This window comes from Eurypyga helias, unplaced genomic scaffold (genome assembly GCF_000690775.1).
Source record: "Eurypyga helias isolate BGI_N326 unplaced genomic scaffold, ASM69077v1 scaffold12096, whole genome shotgun sequence".
NCBI lineage: Eukaryota > Metazoa > Chordata > Aves > Eurypygiformes > Eurypygidae > Eurypyga > Eurypyga helias.
Window position 1 is genome coordinate 3,217 of NW_010256042.1, and position 23,566 is coordinate 26,782.

Below are 23,566 nucleotides of genomic sequence, written 5' to 3' on the forward strand. Positions count from 1 at the left end.
GAAAATCAAGATGTTACCCTTTTTAATATTAAAATAAGGAGCTTTGTATAGAAAACAACTTTGGTTTTGACCGGACCATTAAGGGTGTACTACAAAATCAAGATTAAGTGCAGATCAGTAGAAGATCATTTGAGGCGACAAACTGGATACAAATCATGAAATAAAAATATCACAAAAGACAAATCAGGTTAATGTGAGCAGGAAGGAAAAAAAAAAAAAGAAATTAAGAGCTTAAAAGCCAAGCAGTAGTGATTTACATTGAGATAGGATGCTGCTTCACATGTGTCCCCAGGCAGAATGTTTTGGAGCCACATAGCGCATGGTGGATGAAAGCTCTGTTGCTGCGGGTGGTGTTATAGAGACAGGTAAAGTAGTGAGTGAACACAGTTTTTCGCTAGTGGTTTGGGGTTTTTTTCCCAAATGTCAGAGTATGAATCAGTCTGTAGAACTGATCTCTTCCCCTGTCTTCTCACAACTTTTTACTGTTTTTTCCATTATCTTGTCTTTGTCTCATAGTATTTATACTCCACATATTTTATGATAGAAGAATTATTTTATTAATGGACTGGTGTTGAAGGACTTAATCCATAATTAAAGGAATTTGAAATTTGGAATTCTTACTATTCTTGCTGAAAAGTAGAAAGGGAATGCCCCTCTCCCCTTCCTTTCTGTGCATGTTTACATAGCAGGGGGGCATGGCTCTTCTTGGAGAAGTTCCTCAATCCAGCACGTATTCCCCTTTGCAGCCAGGAAAGGAAGTAGCAATATACTCCTGCCTTATTCTGTGTAAAAACCAAAGAAGACATGTTTGGAGGTCTGGTAACAGATGCAGATGATTCTGCTCCTAATCTCCCCCTGCACAGTCACCTCACTAAGGAATAGTGTGAGTCAGTAGCCAATTATGCTGGGATGGATAGCTGATAAAGGTCTTGGTATCAGCCATGACATTGACCAAGTAAAGTCAGGTTCAATGAAGTTTCCATTCAAACAGCCACAATCTTTGCATTATGTCAATCAGAGCTACACTAGACAATAAATAAGTGATAATGTTAGTGTCCAGAATTTTAGACGAAGGAGGTAGCTGAATAACAGGCTAGAGTAGGGAATTGATATAATATACTCGGTTTGTGTCTGTTTATTTAAAACTATATGGAAAACTGACATTTTAGTTAATGATGCTTTTCCTCTGATATTTGTTCATTCAACTTTTTCTATGAGACTTTGTAGACAAGAATGTCTTTACAGAATGGCTTAATGTAAGCTACAGTTATACATGCAATTGTATCGTGTATTTAACTATGTAGAATTAAAGCTCAGCAAAACGTCTTTGTTTGTCTCCTCTAAACAAAAAAGAGGTAACATTCTCATATCCTGTTCAGATTAATACATTATCTTAATCTTGAAGTACTAATCCAAAGAGATGAAAATTGATTGATGCTATGTTTTAAAATGGGAGGAGTTTTTCCAGTTCCTGATTCCTTACTTTTGTACATAGGAAAATAGTTTGGCAAGGAAGAGCTTTCCCTTGGAATTATTTTACCTCTCTAGCTTTTGGTTGCTGTTTACTAGATACTTTCTTGCTGTAATATTTTCTCACAGATGATTTCACAAGTGTGGCAAAGCAGGTTCATGAAAATCTATCCATGCTTTCAAGGCAGCTATCACAGCAACTTACTCTTTCCTACCTCCCCATTATCCAGATGGAGCATGTCTGAGAAATTCCAATCACCTTAGACCCAAGGCTTGCAGCTGTTAAGATGTAGCTTGCTCCCTCCGTGATCAGATTGCTGCACTCTGACTATAAACACGTGGCAGGTCATATTCAATGCAGATGGTTTGGGACTGCTCGTGTTAAAAAAAAAAAAAAAAAAATCAAAGCAAAGATTTTAATAATGGCACATGTAAATGGTTGTATACGGGGTGGTGAAAAAATGTGATTCAGTCTTTAAACTGTACACGTCACATGTTGTTTGAATCACCCAGTGCTGGAAGAGTTTGGCCAAGCCTGAAATAAAAGATACTGGGTAAGATAAAGTTCATTCTGATTACTGAACAAAATCATTTCCTGTGTTGTTTCCACAAACAAAAATATGTTGGAGCTATCATGTAATTTGAACAGACTAAAAGGTTCTTGTATTGCAGTCCAGATATTTGAAAACTTTCAGTATTTTTTTTTTTTTTCTTCCCAGGGGTTAACTACTATATAATAACATCACATGTTTTATACTGGCCAAAGTAGATTAACAGCACACAGTTTAAATCTAGCTCTTTTCCTCATGTACTTAAATCAGAGTAATTTGGTAGAGCTCCTAGTTTCTGTCTTTCCCAGTGGGTCCCATAATAATTTGTTTCAATGCTTTATAGTAATCTTGCAGATGGGTTTGGCTTCAGCCTTCAATCAGTATTTTATACTTCACCCAGGAGTCTCAGAGATAAAAAGATTAGGTCTGCTACCAGAGAAAAAGATGTAGATGAATGCCATTTTTAAAAGGTGGTGAATTGCTTTTATGTCCATGAATAACTTTTATTAAGAAATTAGTTAAGCAATAAAGCTAGAAAGAAACTAGGGAAGAATAGCCAATTGAGCAGTAGTGTTATGAAGTATTTTGTATTGGTCTACTTGCATTTGTGATTTAAGCTCTCGTTACAGAAGCATAAAGATATGTAAATTTACTGCTGGGAATAATGTAATATCTTCATAAAGGTTAGATTTGTAAGCAAAGTTACACAGATATACAAATAATTGCTGGTTTTGGGTATCCTGTCCTTGCTGGAGGTTGGTTTTTCTTTTTTCTGTCATCCCTTTCCAAACTATAACATAAACATACTCTTCACTTATTGAATTCCTGTGTAGGCAATTACACTGTAGTCCCTAAAATGTAAGAGCTAAATGAGGGGTTAGGCATCTCAATACTTCATTAATTCCTGTCCTAACTCTGTTTAAGCCTGACCCTTGCTTGAGCATTGGGATTTTGGTTTCGGTTTATCTGAATTTTAAAGACATGAATGCTTCCAATTCTGGCTTTGCTGCAGAACTTTGAATGTTTTATCCAGCTCTTCGTTTGATTGGTTTTGGATTTTGTTTTTGCTCTTTGAGTGCAAGGTGTGGAATGTATGATTAAAATAAACACAAACCCCATAATCAATATGATGCAAATGGTTTGTCTTGTGTTTGAAGCCTGGTGTCAGACACACAAGATCAACTCCTATTGTCATAAGTAAGAATTTGCACATGTGTCTGAGAATGCACTATAGCCCAGCAGCTCTTCAACATCTGTGAGTAAGGATGTAATTAAACATTGGAACAAATACGGGAGCTGTTTGCTTTACTCAGATAGTCCCAGCTAGCTTCTATGTAGCTCTCTGTATTTCAGAGCTTGACTGTAACCATTTCTATACTAGAATGACTAAATCGGATCAAAGATTTGTTTGGTTAACTGGTGCAGCAAGAGAGAGTATACATGGTTATTCCTTGTAAAGATTAAAGATAATGTTGATATAGCTGCAGACATAATGAAAGGCTTGCAAAACAGCTACAAAAACCAAGCCCTGCTAATGAACTCCTCTCATATTTTATTCTTGTGAGATTTAATTATGTTGGTTGCAGATTTTGTATTTCACTGGTTGGGTATAGTTATCTCTGGCTATCAGAGCTGTCACGTAGCTAGAATTAATCCTAGCATTGAGCTGCTTGAATTCAGAGTCTAGTGTACAAGCATGTGCTGAAAGCAGAAATTCTTTACATCTCTCTACCCATGTGTTGAATAGCATTAGCCCAGAAGTAGATAACCTTGCTGGTGGAATAGTGGTGACTTCTAGCAGAGGGACAAGAAGAGCACATGAAAATACTCTTCAATTGCGGCTGCATGAATTCTCACGTTAGCCTGAGTCTTGCACCAACAGAGCTGCTAGGATTTTTTGTTATTTAAAAGAAGAGTGAGAATTGATGCAGATTTTATCCCACATAGTTTCCCAAAAGAATCATCTGTAGAAATATCCAAGTTGTTATGAGCAAAAATTAAGGAGGCTCAGTGAAACCTGTGCTAGAAGAAACTTTGAAGTGCTACCATTATCTCAAAAAATCTTTGTGATCCGGTAGTCAATATTTTTAAATGTTTGCTGTTCTTCAGAAGATTTTGTCATGCCTATTTTTAAATAATATTTTACAAAAGCAACTGTGGTATTCACATGAGAATCTTTTAATTTAAAGAGGAAAAAGTCAGGATGGAAATAACCTTCTTCAGTGCTCAGAGAGCAGGTTTTTTCTTTGGCCTCTCTAGTCTCTCTGTAATCTGCAGAATGTGATTGAAAGTTACTGCACCATTGGCCCCAGTGATGAATTGGCTGTCTGAAGCATTGACAGGTTTGGTTTATGGTATAGTTTGTCCCGCCCTGAGGGAGGAGAATCAACTATATATACTGCCTTACAGGTACATTTGCTATCCTTCTATGATGCCATATTGTTGGGGAGTCACAAAAGCAGTTTGAGAGTTTTCCAAAGAATCCCAATGTCTCCTGTCATACTTCACAGAAAGGCTTGTGGTCTTCTCTCCCACTTCCATGCATCATAAAAGATAAAAGACCAGATTTCACATTACGCTGATCCTCTCTCAAATTTAATGGTTTTTTTTTTTTCCAAATATATTCTCATAGTTTTTCTTAGCCAGTTAGATTCTTTACTCAGATCTTCCTAAATACCATTTGCTTCTTCCACCAAGCAAAGTTTTTGTTCTTACACTAGTAGGCTCTCTGATTTTGAATGTTCAGTAGAGGGCAGAATTTCCTACGTTATAAACACCTCAGTGTCAAATCAATTTGTCACTAGAATGTTTATTTTAAATGTGTGATTTACAGTGTAATGGTGACTAGTGATAAAAAACTATAAATTATCATTATTGGTGTATTACTTTTTCCCCCATGAAGTTGTAGATTAAATGTAGTATCAGCAAATGTTAACACCATACTTCCCAAGACTTGTGTCTTATCTTGTTTAAAGAGAAATGGGTAAACATTTTGTTGATAAGAGCTATAGTAAATATAACTTCCTGTACAGCTGAAAGAACTAGTTTGAGACATTTAACATAAACTACAAGATCAAGGTCTCATGTATTTTCCATATGGAGAGAAGAAGGTACAACTGCTGAGTTTGACTTCCCAGCGTGTCCATCATGAACAGTTTTGTATCATGGCAAGAGATTATGCAAATAACCATGTGTGATATAGGTTTTCAGTTCACAGACAACATTTACGTAGCATTATGGTGCACTTTGTATGAGTTAAGATGCCTACTGTGATGTGTGTTGCATGCAATCAGTATGCAAGGAGTAAATATTTAAAATCTGATACAAAAACTTTGTGCAGGTAAAACAGGGTGTGCTAAATATTTCACCTCTTTTATGCCAGTATGAAGAGGGAAAGAAACGAAGAAAGCCCAACTACAGTAGTGTGGATCTTTCTGAGGTCGAGTGGGAAGACAGAGATGATGTGGTAAGTGATGTGTTTTTAAACCCTGACATAAAACTTTGTTGCATCCCACTACTGTACCTGGAAAGTGTTTAAGGAGTCATTAGAGAGGCCACCTGACTGCCCTCAGGAAGGCAAGGACAATAGGTTCTTTTACTTCATTCAGATTTTTGTAGCTGTTTTGTATTGATTCCTTGTTCCATATGCATATACCATAAACAGACTCTTAGTATCCTTGGTCATTACCCTTACAGTCTCCCTGCATTCCATTGTGTATTTTTTCTAGATAGAAAATACAGTGCTAGAAAAGGGAATAGCATATCTCTCCAGGGCTGGGCCAGACAACTGCTGAAACTCAGAACTTTAGGAATGAGTTTACCCTCTCTCCCTGAGATCCCTCTCTTCTTAACGGAAGTAATGAGAGCTGTGTTCCTTGATGTACAAAATCAAAAAACATCAGACAAATAAACAAAATTGGATTCTCTGACCTCTGTTCACAGCATAGATTCACTCCCAGCTCTTAATTTCAGACACATGGGTATTTGCAGAAGCATGTGTTCTGTGCCTATCAGCTGTTATGCACACAATCCCTTCCATTAAACTAATTTTTCAGTGTTCCATCTCCCTTGCCAGCTTAGCCTTTTCTGCAGTACTGTATCAAAAGCTTTCCTTATGTCCATGGCTTAACCTTTGCCTGGTTTTTCTGTTACTTCCTCAATAAATCTGATTTGTTAGGCATGATTCGTTTTGTGTGAATCTGTGCTGACTGTCCTTAATTAAATCGTAACTTTCCAGGTGTTCCCCTTTCTGTCTTGTAATTTAGTTTTTCCCATAAGTTCCCTACTGCCAAAGTCACGACTACATGTCTATATTTTTCATAAATGTCTCCTCAATCCCTTCTCAAATATCAGCACTGTGTTAGCTTGTCTCAAGTCCCTCATACCTCTACTTTTCCAGAGGTTTTGAATATATCCACTGAAGTTCCCATATTTACTTTGACATGTCCTTCCGAAATCTGGGATGGATCACGTACAACTGTCCCTGGAGTCTTGTCAGTCTTCAGATGTACTAATTTCTTGATCCCTGTTCTCAAAATATATATCTCACATTCCTCCTGCTCTCCACCCCCTTTGTGAATAGTGAAACAGTTCATTGATGTTTTAAGCAATGTCTGTTCCATCAGGTGATAGATTGTCCTCATCCTGTCCTAGGAGGCCACCTTACTTCCTTATTTAAAGTGTTGTGTTGGAGTGCACACTCAAATTTTTTTTAAATGTTTCTTCTATAGCTTTGTAAAGTTTTCTATGCAAGCACTATGTAAGCCTTTCTCATTAGATTTTCATATACTGTAAAAGCTTTCTGCAGTCTTTGCGATCACATTGACTTCATATTTTGTACCTTGCCTTTTGTCTTTTCTTTGATTGTGGATTACTCAGCCAGTTCCTCTGCAAATGACCTTTTAAAATTTACTTTCTCCTTTCAAATCTTATTGCTGTAGTTAAGTACAGATTTTAAACCTTCATGATTTTTTTTAAATTGTTTTTCTTTGGTGTTTTTTTAAATTATTTTTATTTCTTCCAATAATTTGTCTTCTTAATTTTTACAATTTTAATCCCTCATTTTTAATCATATCTAATATAAATTCAGTGATTCAGTTAATGTAACATTAAACTATTTCTGTGACATTGTTTGAAATTGTTGTATTTATAATGGAGGTTTTATCTGAATACACATGAAAACAACTCCTTAATATTATTAACTTTGAGTGCAAATGGTAAATATTGTGTAGGAGACTTAAGTAACTTACTGAAGTAACTTACTGATTTGAGAGCTACCTGTGACTCTGTTTCACCCAAGACCTTGGATTTGATGTTCTTAATTTTTTCCACGCTTCGGTAGTAAAGCATTGTTTATTCACCTGTAGAGGGGAAGAATTAATGTATTCACATAGCTACTTTTAATAATATTAACTACTACTGGTATATTTTTTTCTCCCATGAAGCACTTATGTGAAAGCTGGTTATGACATTCTCTTACTTTTTACCACTTTAAATTAATGTTTAAATATTTTTCCAAGAATATAGAATGATCTCATACTACAGCAATGGAATTGGGTTGTTAGCAACTGATTGGAAGATATTTAGTTGGAGGAATAAAATGTGTTATTCTGAAGAGGTGAAGAAATAGATTTTCTCTAGTTCTCAATAAGGAAAAGGTGGCAGAAACAAGATTAGATTTTTTTCACCATGAAGGAGAGTTGGTGTAAATATATATTAATCAGTACATTTTCCAGATTAACAGTACCTGCTATCTTGTTGTTGGTGCATTTTATTAGAAATAGAAATCTTTGCATCAGCTTATTAAACTATCGGTATCTTCCAGCAAAAGTTTGGGATATGCAGTACCAAAGACAAGGAGTTTTGATTTGGACAGAGACTTCTTTTTTCTTTAACTCGCTTCTTAAAATTCTTTTAATATCATTTCTAGCTGAATGAAATATTTTTTTCCAAATACAAAAGACCATGAATGAATGTTCTGGGGCTTGAAGCCAACTGAGGCAGTACTTATTTTATGCATTTGAGGAGGGAGATGAAACTGCGGAAGAGCTGAGAAACCAGATTACAAAGCCAAGAAATGTAATCACAGCAAGTGGAAAAAAAAAAAAAAAACACAGAAAAGTAAAACTCTAAATCCCACATGCAGACTTGATCTTAAACACTACTGAGAGTTTGGAGGCCCTTTTAGTAAATCTATGACTTGCCTGAGGCTTGTGGGAGGAATGGGTCTTAGACAACTGCAGGCACCAATAGGAGAAAAATGAAAACCATGTTAAAGATAAATGGAACTGTTCTGTAAATGTTAGAAAGTATATGGTTAATTAAGACCAGCTCTCCAAGTCCAAAACCACAAAACTTAAAATGGGAAAATATTTCTAGAATTGCCTATTATGTATTGTTAGAAAAAATCCACAGTAAAATATCTGCTTTATTTTATACATGCCTCCAGCTAAAAATTATTCTTTTACACACACTGACAGAAGAGTAAGACTGTTAATTCAAATCTAGATGCCCCAGAATTAAATTTAAAGAGCTGCAAAGTTTGCAGTTTTTCATAGGTCAGCCATGCTCAACTTGTTCGTGAAAATAAAACCAGGTATTTTGCTGGCACATTTGGTCATTCTTTTCACTCCATGCTAACTTGAAAAGCCTGCAGAGAGCATTGATGTGACTATCTTCATAATTTTTCGTTAAAATCTGACTGAATTGGCCAATCTGGCATGAGGTACTTGAGAACAGGAGATATTTATTTTTCAAGAACACGATGTTCAAAATTGTGTTCAGATAGATAAGAAATAGAAGACACATAAATATGCTCATTTTGTTAACCTGCATTTTGAATATCCTTGAGGAGGGAGTGTGAATTGTTCAATGATAGTGGAATTTTCCTATTTTAATGAAAATTACAGCTGCCAAAGATTTATAGGTGCTTCTTACCACAAAAAAAATCCTGTAAATATAACAAATTTCACTTTGTAATTGAAGATATCTTGAAACAATCACCCTAAACCTTCTGCATTTGTGCCATTAATTAAAAATATAAGCAAAATAAGTTACTTCTTCCATTTGTAAATCTAACAGCAGTCAAATAAAATATTACACCATATGGATGGTTTAACTGCTAAACAGTAACGTTCTTATTTCTTCCCTAAAGTCCTGAACTGATAAATTCAAAGTGCTTTGGCTGAGGGATTCTCAAAAGCCATGCCTTGTCATTCTTCAGTTTCAGCCCAGGGACCCTGCTCTCAGGCCAGCTGTGTCACCGTAGTGTGTACTCCTTCTAAGGGACACTGCAGGTCATTTGGCTTATAGACCTGGGGGACAGTTGGGTTTTTTCATTCTTCTTCTCATCATCGTGTCATGTTCACCTAAGGGAGAGGCTGTGACAGCTGGTGGTGAGCTCTGGGAGGAAGGCTCTTGTTCCTAAGGAGCAAATAGGTATGTGAAGGGAAGACTTTTTAGAGGTGATGGGTAAGAGACTTTGCAGCACAGATCTGGGATCCTGCAGCTCATATAGAGGCAACAATGAAGTTACAGAAAAACAGTGTTTGTGGTAATCTAAAAAGTGACAGGTTTAACTTGCAGAGCAGATAAGCCATTGTCTATAAACACTTCCAAACTTATTTTTGGTTTTCCCTAGATGCTTTGAGGTTTTGGTTTATATAGCAATGAGAAACTTGTTTTGAAGGGGATTTAAAAAGTCTTTTGGACAACTTTGGAAGGGAGAGGTCCAGGACAATAATTAAAGCTGTGACTGATCTAGGGCTTCCATCACAGAGATAAAATTTATTACCTTGCAAGGGAGGCTTGGACATCAGTGGAGAACCAGAGGGAATCTCACAGAGCACTGCAGCTGTGTGTTCCTATTGGAAGAGGTTACTGACCAAAGGAGCTGTAATTCCTTTGCTAGTTCTTAATTTCTGATGCAGTTAGGATACAGTTTCTGGTGCTACTTTAGGATGCAGCCCAATGTAGAGTATTAAGCAGAAGCAGAATGAATAGTGTTGGGTAAGTGGGGTTTTCTCTTTTTTGCTTTGTTATTATATGATAATTGTTGATGTATTCAAACACTGAGCCCTGGTCTAGCTTCAGCTAAATCCACTGGGGAACCTAGTCCTTATTTTCCTATGCAGTAGGAAACTACACTGGTTATCTCACATAACGTCCAGATTCCTACACAAAGAGCTATTTTACTCTGAAGGATGCAGAGAGTTGTGTGGCAGCCTTGGTCTATACAAGTCAATAATAAAATCTGTAATGGTGGTGTTCAATGTGTAGTCGAACTACCAAAAATGAAGAAATTAAGAAAATTAAGTACTGCTTGGGCCAAATGAGTGTACCAGAGAGCTCAGAGTTGATAGAATTACAGAAAATGCAAATAGAGGAATTGACACACATTTCCTTCATTTCAGCTTCGAAATGCAATGGTGAATCGGAAAACAGGGAAATTTTCCATGGAAGTGAAGAAGACAGTGGACAAAGGGGTACAATGTATAAAATATTATTCCAATTAAATATAAAGCAAGCAGTTCATTTTTAAAACAATTTTTAAGATTGCCTTAAGTATGACTCCTTGCAGTGGTGTTTGGGGGTTTTTTTGTTTGTTTTTGGTTTTTTGTGTTGTTTTTTTTTTTCCCACTCACTGAATGTAAACACTGCTTGTAATTTTATCAGTGACTAACCACTTGATCTTTTATACATTTCTTATAACTAACTTCTTCCCCCCCCCTCCCCTTCTGACTTTCTTGTTCTGAACCTAGAAGCGGGTATTGGTGATGACAAATGACTACTATTATACAGACATCAAGGGTACTCCGTTCAGGTAGAGCCGACCATAATAAATGGACATTTCATCAGACTCATTGGATTTGCATTTGTACCGAGTTTGTGAACTCATTAAAAGCTCATCAACAAAAGTTGACAATGAAATATCCCTGGACAATGCTGAAAATAGCAAGGAAAAGGAGCCTACCAGCATTCCTTCCAGCTTTTCCAGGGATGGAAATTTTGTGCAAGCTCACACAAGCAAAATCAGTGTTTGTCATGGCTTACGTTTCATTAAAAAAATACTCAGTTGAGGTTTACATTGAATGAAAGTCTTTCGTGAGTACTTGGAGAGCTATAAATACTATAATCCATTTAAGTAACTACATATTGAGCCCCATTTTGATTTTTTTTCCACAACAAAAATGTAATGTAAAATGAGATAGGATTTCACTTCCAATTTGAGGTTTGGATATTTTGTTTCTCTGAACTACCTTCAGTGTATTTGTATAACTAAAACTCAGTAAGTCAGCCATGTTATTTTGGCATGCATCTTAGGAGGAAAAAAAAAAAAAGAAAAGAGAGTCAGGAAGTCACTTAAAAATGCTCATAATTGAATTAAAAATAATACATTAATAAAAGAATACTAACTGCACTTTTTTTGTGCTTAAAGCAGGAGGCTGATAGTTGCAATACTCAACTGAAATTTTCTTCAATGGAACCGTTTCATAGAACTTGAGCTCCATTTCCACAGAGAGAAAATATAGGCACATTTCTCTGATCTCTGTTTATTCTTGTTAAAATTCACACATGGTGCTAAAACTCAGTGGAGTTGTTTTGTTTCATGTTTTTAATCTAATTGTGGGGGTGTGTGTGTGGGGTGTTGTTATTGGTCTTCCCCCCCTTCCTCCTGTGGCACTGTCATATTCTTACCCTATCTAGTAAACAGATATGGGGCTATATATATGTGTGCAGTGCGAGTTCTGATTCTTAGGACAGAAATACAGTAGGAAAACTGTCCTGCCTTTCTCAGCACTTGTTGAATTGTTGTTGAATTGTTGTATATAGTATTTAGCTGTATATAGTTGTATATAGTTTTGAAGGGTAGGAGTATAGAGTCAGGAAGACAGCAGGGGCAACAATTATTAAAATATACACTGTAGTGTCAAAGATGTTTACTATTCAGCCCATTTCCAGATTGAGGTGTTGATTGTAGCATGTGTGCTCTTGGAGTTGGTGCCTCTACGTGTACGTAAAGTATCAGCCCATGCATTTTCAGCCTTACTGATTACTGGCAGGTTCCCAGCCTGATGTAATCCCCTTGAATGAATGGATGCCAGAAGGTATTCTGTGTTGGTGTTCAATAGGAAGAGGCACAAGATTTCCCAGCCAGTTCATTAAACTTGAGTAATTTAAATGGCAAACTAAAGACCAGATCAAAACTGGGCATGTAACTTGTGAGAGTTTATGAAGCTGAAGTCAATACAAAAAAGTTAAGCTAGCTAAAAATATGAATCACAGAAAAATTAGTCTAAGAGGAGTCATGATGAGAAATTCTTTTCCTCTCAGTAGCTCCTTTGATTCCCACACTTACGTAACTTCTCAACAGCTTAGTCTGGTTTGCAAAAAATTGTCTCCTTCTCTGTAAGACCATGGGCATGTTCAAGGCTCAGCTGAAGAAATCTCATGCTGAGCAATAGTTTACTGCACCTCTAAGCACACATAAATACAGCCGATTGTTCCAGGCACATCAGAACTGAAAACGCACTAAAGCAGCTATTTGAACAATGAATATGATCGTTGAGGGTTTGGAAACAAGCAGTTTTAAAGTTAGTCGTAGTACACTAGCTGGAAATGTTAGAAATGAAAATAGCTCTGAATGTCTGTTACTGTTTGTCTCACAGATTTCAAGGTCTGCTTTATTTCTCTGCACAGTTTAGGTGTGGCTCTCTCTAGAGGACATGGAAAATATTTCTTCAGGGGGAATGTAACTGTAGAAGAAGGTAAGATACCTACCTTCTCATGTTCCTTACACAGTGGTTTTATTGTTGTTTTGGTAGACCTAAAGCTTGTATGCTTGTCTGCAGATTCCATAAGGCAACTAGATTGTTTTTTTTTCTTTAAAGAACTTTTACTTCATGGGATTTATTTTTTCTTCCCCCTCATTTATGTTAAGCGTAGTCAGACTGTCTCTGAATCTTCTTTAAATGGGAATCATCTTCCATCCTCTTCTCTGTGTTCCAGAGGATCACTTACGGTCCAGTGTTAAGTTTTTGTGGTGTTTTCTGAATGAAGCAACCACTGGGAGCATTGTAGAGGCTCTGGCTTTTTTGTACACAGACTACACATTGAGATCTCTCAGAGCTATGACTAATTTGGGCATTGTCTACAGGGATTTACGTTTTGCATTTTTATAACAGTAGAAGTAAGCAGGGAAGAACTGTTCTTTCTTTATGGTTTTACTTTTTGATAAGTCCACAACTGAATGGGGGGTCAGCTGTGAGTGGTGATGAAGTTTTTAATTAGTTAACAAGATCAAAACAAAAGTTTCCTGAAGATTAAGGAAGAGCAGAGACATTTCAGAAGAGTGAAGAGAGGGTTGAGAAGTTTTAGCAGTTGCTGAGCAAAAAAAGTTTCAGTAGAAGAATGCTTTCTGATTTTATGCTTAAGTCTCTATTTTTAATTCTGCTTCTTGTTTTGTCAGTGATGTTGAATAAGATAGTTAATTTCTTCAGGTGTTTGTTCCCCAGCTGTATTTTGGGACATGAATACTCTCCTGTACACTAGAGAGATGTAAAAAACAATGCTTTAAAGTTTAAGTCACTTGCACACAAATACATGTCTATATGGTAAGAAAGCACAGCAGGAGACTTGGAGCTGCTTACTCTCCGAACTGTTCCCAGCATCGCTCTCACCTATTTTCTTTAATCCAGCCATACATCTCAGCCAGTCTGTCTGATATTTCCTCTGGATGCACCACCAGAAATGTTAACATAGCCACAACTAACTGTTCCTTTTCTCCCACTCTTCACTGATTCTCTGTCACTGACACCTCACTGTCCTCCCCAAGGACTGTAATTATGGTTCTGGTGTTGACTTCCCTGCTTTCCTTAATCCCTGTAGCTCTGCCATTGTTTATTACGTACTCAGGGGGTTTAAACCCAGACCCTGCCTTCTGAACTCTGTTTGCTTATTGTCTATTGATAAGTGTTTTCAGAGTTTTTAAAATTGCCAAAGTACATTTTTATTGTGCTATATAACTAATGATATAGTTCTTATTTACAAGCATTTGCATGACCTGTTAGTACAATAAACCAATTCTGAACAATCCTGTAAATTGCTGTTTGTGTTCATGGGCTGTGTGCTTAGGTTTTGAGGGATTTATTCTTTTTAAAGTTGGAGGGTTTTTTGTTGTTGTTTTGGGGGTTTTCTGTTTGTTTTTAAGAGATAGATAACAACTCTAGTGAAATTTTAGCATAAAGAACTTTAGTAGACAAACAGAATCAAAGGAGGACAAAGAAGAGTCTTTTACCAGTGTGTATTTCTCTTTGCTCAAGTTTTCTTCCAAACTTCAGATATATCATGTGAATGATTTATATAAGTTAAACACATCAGCACAGAACAAGTTTTTCCTACCTTTTCAGTTTTAGATCTGATTTAGCTGGCTTTTGCCAGTTTGTTAGTCCATAAAGTGTATTTGAAGGTAGTTTACTGTGATTTATTAAATTGTGTTAATATTGCACTATCCAAAAAGGAAAGGTTTATGCTATAGAGCGTATGTAAATAATCATCTGTTACCACAACTGCTCCCTAAATAACCCATTATGATTCCTCTTACAGGCCTACATGATTTAGAACACCCTGATGTATCTTTAGCAGATGAATGGTGAGCCTTAAACAAAGCATGAAATTGGTGTCTGTTACCCTTCTTGGTTTCCTATCATTTGTGCTTGCTGAGCCCAATTCCTTACGTTCAAAGACAAACAGTGATCATGCTTATACATATTAACGTCTTAATGCTTTAACAATGTGTTCACAGGTCCTATTGCAACACTGACTTACATCCTGAACACCGTCAGATGACTCAGTTAGAAGCAATTAAACGCTACCTCACAGGAAAAGAGCCATTGCTGCAATGCAAGTATTCTGTAGGCTTTACCCCAGCTAAAAAATGTTGTACTGAACCTTCTACAAAATGCAAAGCTACTTAGTTTAACCGGTGGTAAATTGGCTGATCTTAATTTGGAATCTCATTTGGGTTTGAGCTTTTTCCAGGATATCAATAAAGATATTGATGATACAAATTTCTGACTTTTATGGTAAAGAGTATGTCTGAACCAAACATGCAAGTTTCTGTTCAGATGGTGTAGCTGTACTGTGCAATATTACTGCTCCATCTGGTTTTATCAGTTAAACAGGATTGATCTGAATCAATCCTTGGATCACACCTCTAAAGATTATGCCAGATATTTCATAAGTATTTTAAGGAGAATGTGTATGCAATTAGCATTTCTGAACTGCGTAGCAGGAAAAAAAAATTCAGATGCATAAGTGCATATTTTAGATATTTTCAGAAATGTAGAGCTTTTGTGCCTGTTAGTAGACTTAATTGTTTTAACCTTGTGTCATTGTGCAAATGTGAGCATTCGGCAATATGTACATGGATGTGTTGCATAAAGTGGAGAATCACCTTTTGATATTTAATCTAAAGTTGTTAGTGCAATGAAATCATATATGAAAAACTGAATTGTGGTAAAATACATACATAGTAAATTACATAGTAATTACATTTACATGGTAAATGCTTAATAGTGCAAATAGTTTGAATGCATATCACAGATAAAATATAGTACAGTAAAAAAAATCATTGTTTTGTCATCTAAAAAAGTATTATCTCTATGCACATTTGTTTACTGATTTTAATGTATTGGAACAGGTGATAAAGAATTGATCCAGGAAGTTTTGTTTGATGCAGTCGTGAGTGCACCCATTGAAGCGTATTGGACCAGTCTAGCGTTAAACAAATCAGAGTAAGCAAACTGTGTGTCAGTCACGGGTGAATTTGTAGTATTTCTGTATGCCACGCCCTTTTATTCTATGACTTTCATGTAATCCCTACCCACAAACCCTACCAAATTTATTGTCTTGGATTTTTTAGTGACTCTTGATCTCCATAGAATTTCTACATTGTATGTTTTCCAAAACCTACATGAATTAAATTTTTAAAAAGCATTAAAAAAAAAGGAAATATACTTAGAATTTTCTTTCTCAAAAATGTGTACACTTGTAGTTTCTGTGACCAGTAATACCACTTTATCTGTTCACTGTCTGGAAACGTAATCTTTGGTTGTGTTCTGCTCTATTTCAGAAACTCTGACAAGGGGGTGGAAGTTGCCTTCCTTGGAACACGGACTGGACTATCTCGTATCAACCTGTTTGTGGGTCCAGAACAGCTTACTAATCAGTAAGTAACTAAGCTGTGCTTGGCAGCCATATGAGGGGAAAAAAACCCAAACAAACAAAGGTGGTAGTTTATTTTTAGGAAGCCCATCTAACTGTTTCTCCCAAGGTTTTATGCTGGTGCACTGAGATATGTAGAACAAGTTAAAAGATATTATAGAATTCCTTAGATTCTTTCTTCAACTAGAACATCTGGAACAATGACCTATTTTATACCTGTAGCCCATACATTTACTTTCCCCTCACTGCCCTGGAGTCAGTCTCACATCTTTATTCTTTAGAGCAGAGTTATGAATATGCTACATTTGTAGAGAGAATATTTTTTATTTATTTATTATTATTATTATCATCCCATCTAAACCCAAATCTCTGTAAACTTTTCCATGGATTTTGTGTTATTGTTCTGGAAAATTTTTGGTGTTGAAATAAACCAAGTGACAGAAGTGGACTAGGTGAAAGACTAATCAGGAGGTCTCATCATTCAGGAGTTTCCAATTTCACTTAGACATGATGCAATCTAGTGGAGGTAGAGGTTTCTTAAAGTGGAGAGCTGTAAAATAAGGTCCCATAATTAATGACTTCTTCAGGCAGCAGTTTGCCATTGTCAGGCAAATCTATATGCATTATACGTGCCAAAACCTGCACCTGATATTAATATAAACTAAGGTTATGGAATATAGAATTATACGGTGCTTATCTGGCCACAAAATGCTGTTGTTGTGTGAGTAGCCTGACAGGTGAGATCAATAGCACTGCAGATTGTTACTGTTAGACAGTGGACCAGAACAACAGACTGGAGACCATACTTGCTCTGGCTGACCCAAACTTTCTTCTGTAATGATTGAAGAATAGAGCATGTAGTTGTCCACTACCACCCCTTAATTATTATTTGAAAAGTACGCTGTGAAATTAGTTTCTGGTACCCTAGAAACTACTGCGTGCCATGCGACAAATAAGTATTTTCTTTCTCTCTTCTTTCTCAAGAGATTTCCTGACTGCTGAAGATAAGGAGAACATTTTTAATGCTGACCATTTTCCACTCTGGTACAGAAGAGCTGCTGAGCAAATACCTGGGAGCTTTGTCTATTCAATCCCGTTTAGTACAGGTCTATAATTTTGTCATTCTCCCCATGCTGAGTCATATAGGATGCTGAAAGGATTCCAAGTATGTCAGTACAGAGTGGGCTGTGTAGCTAATCTCCAGTGTTACTCTAAAATATGTATTGAAATGTGGAGCTAATTTACTGGTCCTTTGACCAGGTGCGTCTTTTACAGGACTCCAGGTGAAACCCCAAGATGGGGTGTAACAGTTTTAATAGTTGCACGGAACTTACAGCCTCATATTTTAAGCAAGACAATTCCAGCAAAACAAGTGTCCACATTAATGAGAAGCCCTACCTAATGAGAATTGTCACCTTTGTTGTCACTTTTAGCAGAGAAAGCAAAAATTGATTACTTATTTCACTGGTTTAAGATTGTTGGGATTCTGAGGAATTTTGAAATGGCAGTGCCTGTATGTTTTCTGCATACGTAGAACGTGATGTTTGCTGTCTTATTTTCTGAGCACTAAGTACATGTGGACTGTTACCTCAAAATGGGGGGAAAAAAGCTCAATTTCCTCATTACTGTTACTTCAGACTGGGGGAAAAAAGCTCAATTTCCTCATTTTGTAAGAAGTTACTACAATTTGATTTTTCTTTTCTTAATATACCCTGCAGAAACCGCAAACAAAAGCAATGTAGTGACAGCCAGTACTGCTATACAGCTTTTGGATGACAGAAAATCTCCAGTTGTTGCAGGTAAAATTGTTATAGCTTATTTGTTTTGTTCATTTTTTTAAACGCAGTTTGAGATCCTCACATTCACTTTTGTGCGAACAGGAAATTAACATAGGAATGTCATCTTTTAAGAAGAGGGGATGAGGGAGAGATCAGTTACACCTATAAATATAACTGAATGACTTAGTGTAGAGAACACGTAATATCTCCTCTCCCTAAGAACTTGATCCTTTACTAATGGACTATCCAAGCTCCCTGTGAGCTATGGATTTTGACTTAATGGTAATAACCATTATCAGTGCAGCATTTTTAGTAGACACAATTTTTAGACATTTTTAGTAGATATAATTCTGTATCATAGTAAGTCAGAATATATTATGTTAAGTGAAAGGAAGTGTTTAAAGGTTCCACCCAGTCTTCAGGAGTGAAAATCCTGTCCTATAGCAAATAATGCAAAGGGTTAATTTTGACTAAATTATTAGATATGTGATTTGATCAGAGTATATAAATTGAATAACAAAGCTCTACAGTCTGTCAGACGAGGATAACAGTAGTTAAAGACTAAAAGGTGAAGTTTGACAATGACAGATTAGAGCTAAAACATACAGATTTAAAAATAAGAGTAATTAATTTTGAAATTGTTGGATGTTCCTCACTCAAGTTCTGATGCTTTTCTGAAGAGCTTTCCCTCATTCCAAATGGTTAGTGACTTTGAAGAAGGAAAGAATTTAGAGAAATCTGATAGTTTATTATCCCAGAAATCAAAGCTGTCTTATCTCAGGGAAAATTAGGTACCTACCACACAAAGCAAGAACCATCCTATTCTTCTTATATTTAAAATACGATTTTAAATGCAGTAACATACAGTGAATACAATCCTAAAAGAGCAAGAATGTGCCAGATAATTGGAAAATCTCTAATATGTTTCCTCAAACACAGAATGTGTCCAGTAATAATAATAGATTTTATAACATAAAGGATTTTTAAAGGAAGACCCTTTCTGACACCAGTTTGTGTGAACACATTCTTCACAAATTAATGAACTGTACCAAAATATAACAGAAAATACTATTTATGACTTCATACTTCTGTTAAAGCATAAATCAGTGTTTATAAACTAATGTCAGTGCAGATATCTGCAAATTGCTGAAGATGTAATTAAGAGACCTCACTGTACAATGAAGAAGGTTGACATGTTATTTCTAGAAGGCTCCAGCATTTGGAGTTAGGAAAAAGCTCATTGTACAGTTTACCATCATCTGTAAAATATATAGGGTTGACAGGCATCCTAGAATTTATTCTTTCCTCACTAGCATGTGCAGTTCAGTGTTGACTTAAAGGAGGCATTGCATATAACCAACTGTAATACTGTGTCAACAAGCTTTGATTTTTTTTTTTTTGGTATCAATTGTGAAAGAGAGAGGCAGATGTTGCTTTGATTTCCCCAGTAATTCTGTATAATATTGAACATTCAAAATTACTTGGGTCCCATACTTTCGATCTAAAATAAAGACAGGGTCTTCAAAGATTTTAATACCAAGGCACATAAAAGATTTCCATGATACCTGTAAACGCATAATGCCATGAAAAATATGAAGTGTGTTTACATTCTGAAGCACATCAGTAGTTTTTAACTTTTATTTCTGTAAATTTTAGAAGCTGTGCACTAGAATTTTTTTTCTGTATGAAGTATTTTCTCTTTCTTCTTGTACAGTTGCATACTCACCTTTTATTTTGTATTGGTTTTTTGGGGCAGGAGGCTTCTCTGGTTCTGTACAAACCATTTTCCATGAAATTGTCACTCAGCCATTCAGACAAACGAATATGTGCATTATTCTTGACCTCTTTTAGTTGGAGACCCTAAATGCAACTTCTGAGTCCTACTTTTTTAATCAGAAAACTTTCAACAAAGTACCCAGCACCTAGTTTAATTTTGGAGTTTTATTATAAGGTTGACAATATTCTGTTTTAAGCAGAAATAATTCAGAGGCAGAAACTCGGGCAGTGGTAAGTGGGAAAAGTTTGAAGTTTTTATTAGTCGGAATTGTGAGACTAAAGTAGGACTACGGGTAACATTTTCAAATACCTACATTGAAGTTCAAATTTGGCCAAAATGTCTCATTTTGTGTGAAGTAAGTATTCTTCATCCCCATTTGGTCTGAGTGGATTACAAAAAGCAGCATGATGAGATAGACTTTTCATGTAAAATTGCTTTGTTCCCTAGAGGGATTTGACTGCAAATAAAGCTGTTCCAGAATGTTGTTTATTACAGATCACTACAAGAGTTTGAAACTGGCAGAGAGAAACTAGAACATGACTATAAAATGGAAACCTGAGTTAGACCTGCCCACAAATGGAGAAAATGAAACAAAACCAACTCTTACTACAAAATCTTCAGCGTCTTCTATTTTCTTTGTTTTTTTTTTTTTTTTTTTTTTTTTTGATTCTGCTTTTGGTAGAAAAACATCAGTTATATCAGACTTCATATGCAAATCTACACTAAGGATTATTGCAAGTAGGGAAGACTCAACTCTTTAATATAGGCAGAAAATCCTAAAATCAATGAGTCTCCAGACTTACTACAGGGAACTCAAGTGCTGCTGCTGCTGCTTCACCATCTGTGCCTACTAATACCAGTTCACTGTCAGAAAGCTTTTGTTTATTGGCAAAAATCATGTAATTTGTTTTTAAAATCCCTCCTGCCTCTTTCAATTCAGATTGTAAATTTTTTTACTTAATTAAAATTTCTATAGAAAGTGTGGAAGAAGGAGGTAAGTCTTTAGCAAGTGTAGTTGCATCATATTTCTTACTGTTTATTCAGAGTTCAAATTTTTGCATGAGAGAAAGGGGCAATAGTACTTAACGCAGATTTTTTTTTTTGGTCAGATTTAAACGCATTTATGCTCTAAATTGCTTTCTTTTTCTGTTCTCTATGATCATGTCTCCTACATCACGTTTACATTGAAATAAGTTTCTTCAAACTGTCCATATTACAGTGTGAAGGAGAATAAAAGATGGGGAAACCTAATTTTTTAATTCTTTTCAACATGATCTAAAAACTGTAGATTCGCCCTGTCCTTGAAATTCCATGAGGTTCATGGAAGGTCGGTGTTCCTTTTAGTGACCAAAGCAAAGCCAGTCAATGTAAGATATCTGAATTTAGGCAGTAATCTAGCTAGTAGAAAAGAGACAAATTAAGATTCAATTATCTCTTCTGTTGGTCATGTGAAAGACAGTACATTTCACACTAACAATTTATGGAATTCAGCACTGCATTGTGATTTTTGACATTGCATGATGAGTGAACTCATTTAACGGCCGTATTTGATTCTCTGCTTCCAAGTAATGAACGTAGGGGCATCTGGATAAGTGCAGCATAGAATCTGTGTATGTTATGTACATGTTTCTTTTCATATCCAATTTCTTTGGGAAAGGTGATGTTTTCATCATTATGACTTTGTTTAAAATAAATTTTTTAGGATACTGCTCAACTAGACAGTTCTGGGCAAGAGATGGGGACAGAAGAAAGCAAATGAGAGTCATCATGGAGTAAAACAGGATCTAAAAAATGAAAAATTGTTCTCTCTTGAGATTTTGAGAGAGTTGAGACAGTACATGAAGCTTCATGTATGTACTTTCCTCTAGATGCATTTTACCTCAAAAGCTACAGTACAGTATGGGACCTTAAAAGCCCTTTGTGTTGAAACATGCCACTGCTGTTCACAGAAAACATGAAAATTAGTCCCTTGGGATGTTCAATTAAAGATAACAGAAATGACATAATTTTTTAGTGCAAAAGATTATTAAAGAACACTGAAGAAATTGTCTAATGAAAATTGTCAAAATCTCTAAAGTTTTCTTCATGTAACAAGCAGAACCTGGCATTTCAAGCCTCATTGAAAAAGTCCATAGCAGTGCTTAGTGAGAAGCTCTGGACACCTAGCCAGAAGAATGAAGGATTAAATCATATACAGGCACATCTTTAGTCTCATAGTAATTTGAAATTTAGAGTTAAAAGGAGATGAGGAGAAATAATCCATTTTTGTTTAATACAAGACAGCTTAAAAATTCTGAAATTAAGTACAAATTTTCCTTAATTCTTTTCTGCCTGCTTTTGTGCAGACTATTCATATAGATGAACAGCTGAGGTTGGAATTGACCTCTTGAGATCATCTAGTCCAATCCCAGTGGACTAGTCCTGAGCAGTCTTGAGCTAGAGCAGGTTACCCAGAACTGTGTGCAGTCAGGTCTTAAATGTCTCCATAGATGGAGAGGCCACATCCTCTCTGGCAAACCTCTTCCAGGGTTTAGCCACCCTCAAAGTAAAAAAATACATAAATAAAAATAGTGTTTTCTCTTTTAACAACCAGGTCCATGTTGCAAAGAGATATGGTAGGTACATAGAAATGAAAAAATAAGAATATAGAAAGATGGTGTTACTCTGAAATCTAGTTTGAATGTCATTAGCATGTTCTTTCCATGATGGAAAGGATGCAGTAGAAAATGGTTTAAAATTGTTAGGTATAACTACATAAGGAAAAACAGGTGGTTTTTCCTTACTATTGCTACTTATTGATAAAAATGTAGAATTGCAAAGAATTTTGTTTCTATGTTACCAAAGTATGAGGAAAGAATATCTACAGAGGTTTATATGTGATTAGTTTTGTATTGGACTTCATATTTATCAAAGCTGAAATTAGGACATGGAAAACACTAAACTAGTCCTCCCTGCACACATGCATTTCTGAGGTCACTCAGTCAAAAGCAAGTAATATTTTAATTGGTTGATTTTAAAAAACATAAAAAGCTTTACCATTACAGTCTTGTAGTTTCTGAAAAGAAGCAAGCCCGGGTTGCTCCATGTCAGCCTAACTGGGATAGTAGTTTAATGGAAACTCAGTGTTGCTAAATCAGAGGGAAATGAAAGTACCCCACTAATCTGGAGATTTCTCTTACTCAGTCTAATTTGGAAAGAAAAGAAATCCATGTTGTTCTTACGTACAGACATCTTTCCAGTAATTTTCTATCAAAGAGAAGTGATTGCCTTGGTGTTGCCATAGCTCTGTGTATCTAGCCTGACTCATTCTTTTCTGCTGATGCCACATAAAAAGAACGATTGCACTAATTCCTGTTTGGACATAAGAGGAAAATTGGTGCAGAAGGAACCCTGGTTTTCTTACTCTTGCAAGCTTCTTGATTGGTGTTTTTGTTTTTCTTCTGTGTATTAAACATTCCTCATACAGATAGTTCAAGATCAGCCACTCAGAATCTTCTATGACAAAGGTTACCACAAAGTCTGTTACTTTTGTGAGGATAAATAGACACATAAGGGTCAGATTCTGCCATTCATGAACTTGCTGAATAGTAGTTATACTTTGTATGTAGACCTTTCGAGATAATAGATTTACTGTTAATTTCAGAATGATTAAGGATCGCCAATTTTTTCTTGCAGCCATTATTTTCTCCTGCCAAGCAGTAAAAGCTGAAAAGAAAATGGGAAATACTTTCTACCACCCATGATTCATGTCTTTATATGTTGTCTTG

General features: G+C 36.0%; 1 protein-coding gene across 1 annotated transcript in view; it reads left to right on the forward strand.

Moving 5' to 3' along the window:
• Nucleotides 1-5,361: 5,361 nt before the first annotated feature.
• CACNA2D3 (calcium channel, voltage-dependent, alpha 2/delta subunit 3) overlaps nt 5,362-23,566 on the forward strand; it is a gene marked incomplete at its 5' end in the record, with an annotated part of 97,377 nt that continues 79,172 nt past the window's right edge. Inside the window, 10 exons of the mRNA XM_010153524.1 lie at nt 5,362-5,487; nt 10,433-10,504; nt 10,781-10,842; nt 12,720-12,787; nt 14,625-14,670; nt 14,824-14,921; nt 15,721-15,814; nt 16,153-16,248; nt 17,229-17,350; nt 17,963-18,043. Of these exons, the coding sequence (XP_010151826.1) occupies nt 5,362-5,487; nt 10,433-10,504; nt 10,781-10,842; nt 12,720-12,787; nt 14,625-14,670; nt 14,824-14,921; nt 15,721-15,814; nt 16,153-16,248; nt 17,229-17,350; nt 17,963-18,043 (865 nt within the window). The remainder of the gene's footprint in view (nt 5,488-10,432; nt 10,505-10,780; nt 10,843-12,719; nt 12,788-14,624; nt 14,671-14,823; nt 14,922-15,720; nt 15,815-16,152; nt 16,249-17,228; nt 17,351-17,962; nt 18,044-23,566) is intronic.